This window comes from Lottia gigantea (genome assembly GCF_000327385.1).
Source record: "Lottia gigantea unplaced genomic scaffold LOTGIsca_1084, whole genome shotgun sequence".
In the NCBI taxonomy this organism is placed as follows: Eukaryota; Metazoa; Mollusca; class Gastropoda; family Lottiidae; genus Lottia; species Lottia gigantea.
Genome location: NW_008706966.1, coordinates 6,984 through 10,052, shown reverse-complemented (window position 1 = coordinate 10,052; position 3,069 = coordinate 6,984). Strand labels below are relative to the sequence as shown.

Genomic DNA, 3,069 nt, shown 5'->3' with positions numbered 1-3,069 from the left:
TTGTCTTTCATTAAAATTAAATATTTCCTGTAAAATACCAATCGGAAGCATCAGATCTCTCCATCTATTTTAATTTGTCCTTTGAATGTTTTAAATTTATTGGAAACAGCCTTGATAACATCGGAAAATAGGACGTTTTCTATCAATGTTTCATCAAGTTCGATTTTATTCATATTTTTGTAAGTATATATTTTTGATTATTTCTTTATTTTGACCGCTGATATTTCTGTATGGAATTTGTCCAAAATTTCATTGAATTCTTCTAATTCTTCAACTGTTATGTTCTTGTCTTCTCTCGATCTTTCGAAAAAGATGTACAATTGATTAAGATACATATTCAAGATATCCGTTTTCTTTTAATAATGAGCTTTCTTTTTGCTCGTGAAACCTATAGCAATCAAGCCACAAGATGAAGTTTGAATAGCAGTAATTGTGGCTAATACAGTTGGGACAAGTACAGGAACCATTAATCCACCAGTCACGGCCGTTGCAAGTATCGTTAGAACTACACTCGCTGTTTTGAAAACAGAATCGATTCTACTCCATGTTTTCCTGCATGAATTGTACTGTCTTAACTTTATTTTTAACTCTTCTTGTTTGTCTATCATGTATTGTCTGCTTTCGAGTTCCATTTTTTAAGTCGTTAAATTAGGTGAATTTTCGATAAATAGAACCACGGATTATCGTAAAGAGCGTGCTTGTTTGGCCTAGCATTATTATATTTTCGGGTATTAAAAGTAACAACATTTACGCGTACTAACGACATTTCTTTTTTCATATGGTCCTCTTTAAGATGATAGGAATATTTTATTTTTTCTTTTTCGATGTTTATCTTGGCACTAAAAATAAAACCACCACCTTCAAGGATGGAGTCTTCGGCAAACGATAAATGTACTATAAACTCTCTTTCTTGTTGACTTTTATGAACATCGATCGAGGTGTATTTTTCACCTAAAGCGAAATACAGTTTTACGTATTCAAAGTCTGTTGTTCGTAAAAACTCATGACTGCTCGATTCTATTGGTCCGGGTATGTGTGCGGGTATTATAAATGATGGTGGAATTTTGATCATGTTGGTTGATGGTGGATTTTCCGTCTCCAATATCATAACTAAATCTTTGATTCCAATGTTATCCTTATCATTTTCTACTTCCATTTTAAAGGTGTCTACATATTTACCATTTTTCGTTTCAATTTCCTGATCCCTTTTATCAATCAAACGTATATTCTCTTCCAAATTACCATCATTGAATAATGAAATATGTTTGACGACCTTACCGGTTTGTTTGAAGACTACTTTATTGACTTTAACCTTCATAGGAAACTATTTGAATCAGACAATTACCTTGAAAAGTAAACCCTTGCATTTCGCCGATATCGAATACGTTTTTAGGTTCTCCGTCTACGCGAGAACCCACTTTTATTTCTGCTTTGAATCCGTATTTGTTTGATTTATAACTTTGGTCTTTTCCATCGATGACAGTGTCACTTTCGAATGGAAGATTGAAATAATACGACTTGTCCGTGACAATAGCACCTGTTCTTTAATATAATTTTTCATATCATCTCGAAATTTATTTTGAAGAAAGTTTTTAATCACACCCACTTCTTTTTCTAATTCGCCCGTGATTGTAGTATCCAAAGCAGTCAATTGTCGTTTCAACGTATCTTTGTCAATGGGAAATGTGTTAATTATATCTTGAATTATATCTGATTTTTGCTTCGCGATCTTTTCGTTCAATTTGGATACTGAATTTTGTAACTCGGTTTTGTCCACGGTCTTGTCTAGTTCTGCTAGCAATTCGCCAAGTTTTCTTTCCAAAGCGGTTAGTTTTCGTTTCAATCTATCCTCGTTTACATATGGGTTATCTATTAAACGTTGGACGTCTATTTTTACCTTCGTAATCTTATCGTCTAATTTAGATATTAAATTTTGCAACTGACTTGTTTATCCTCTTGAATAAGACGTTTCAAACTCGTTAACTCTTGTTGTAGTTTGGGTTCGTCCACAAGATTTTTAATATTTCGTCTGAGGTATCTTTTCACGTCAGTTATTCTATTTTCAACATGGTCCTTATCTATTTGAATTTGATCCAGTAAATATTTCTTGTTAACGGCATCGTTATCGTTACCTGGAAACTTTAAATTAGTTATTTTGAAATTGTTCATATCGATATCCCCTTGTAAGGTGTCTCCGATTTGATCCACGAAAAAAGGTTTCGCTTTGTTTATAAACGTCGTCATGGGATTTTTAGATTCTAGAGGTAAAGACCCTAATCCAAACTTGTTTGCCATTTTTATTGAGTTAAATCTATTATAATTTCTTCAAACTTTTCTCCCAAACTCAACCGATATAAAACCCAAAGCGACAGCTGTCCACACAGCTTTTGTCCTGGCATTTGAATTTGAAACGTAGAACATTTAATTGGTTTGCTAGTCAATTTCGTTATCTCTTCTGTCGGTTCTAGACCGAAAGAATCAAAGAAATAAAAGTTATTCAAAGAATCTTTGTGTAGAGCAGAGTGATGAACTCCTTTTTGATCCGACGTGTGAATGTTTGTGATGGCGTAAAATTTACCTTTCTTGTATTTCAGTTCATCAATTTCATCTCGCATGCAATAATAAAACGGCGAGACGTTCAATTCCTTGGCCCATTTCACAATTTGAAAGTTTGTAGTCGTGTCTTTTCTGTATTTATCGAGAAACGCATTCATTTTTAAAAGTCAGTTTTTTTTTTAAGTTGATTTTTTGTATTAAAGTTAAAAATATTTTGAGGTGTTATGTTTTTCGGAGTATGCGGTAAGTATTGTTGAAGACCCAATTGACGAAATATATACGTAATTTGTGTTTGAAAAAACTTGTGTAACATTCTGATAAAACACATTCAATAATATTTTGAAGATAAATTTACATTTAAATTTTAAAAATTTTAATTTAAGAAAGCGTAAATGCTTGTCGACATCTATATTTCTTAACCTTTCATCTAAATCTTCATTTTCGAGATTCATTTTTAAAAGTCAGTTTTTTGAAGTTCATTTTGATAAAACCTTCCTATGATTTGTTCTTTGT

The 3,069-nt window shown here is 32.3% G+C and overlaps 1 protein-coding gene across 1 annotated transcript; it reads right to left on the bottom strand.

The window, feature by feature from the left end:
- Positions 1 to 643: 643 nt before the first annotated feature.
- On the bottom strand, positions 644 to 2,295 carry LOTGIDRAFT_176361 (hypothetical protein; the record flags this gene model as incomplete). Its single annotated transcript, XM_009046920.1, has 2 exons — positions 644 to 1,324; positions 1,945 to 2,295. 2 exons carry the CDS (start codon positions 2,293 to 2,295, stop codon positions 644 to 646), a joined length of 1,032 nt encoding a protein of 343 aa, XP_009045168.1.
- Positions 2,296 to 3,069: the final 774 nt, after the last annotated feature.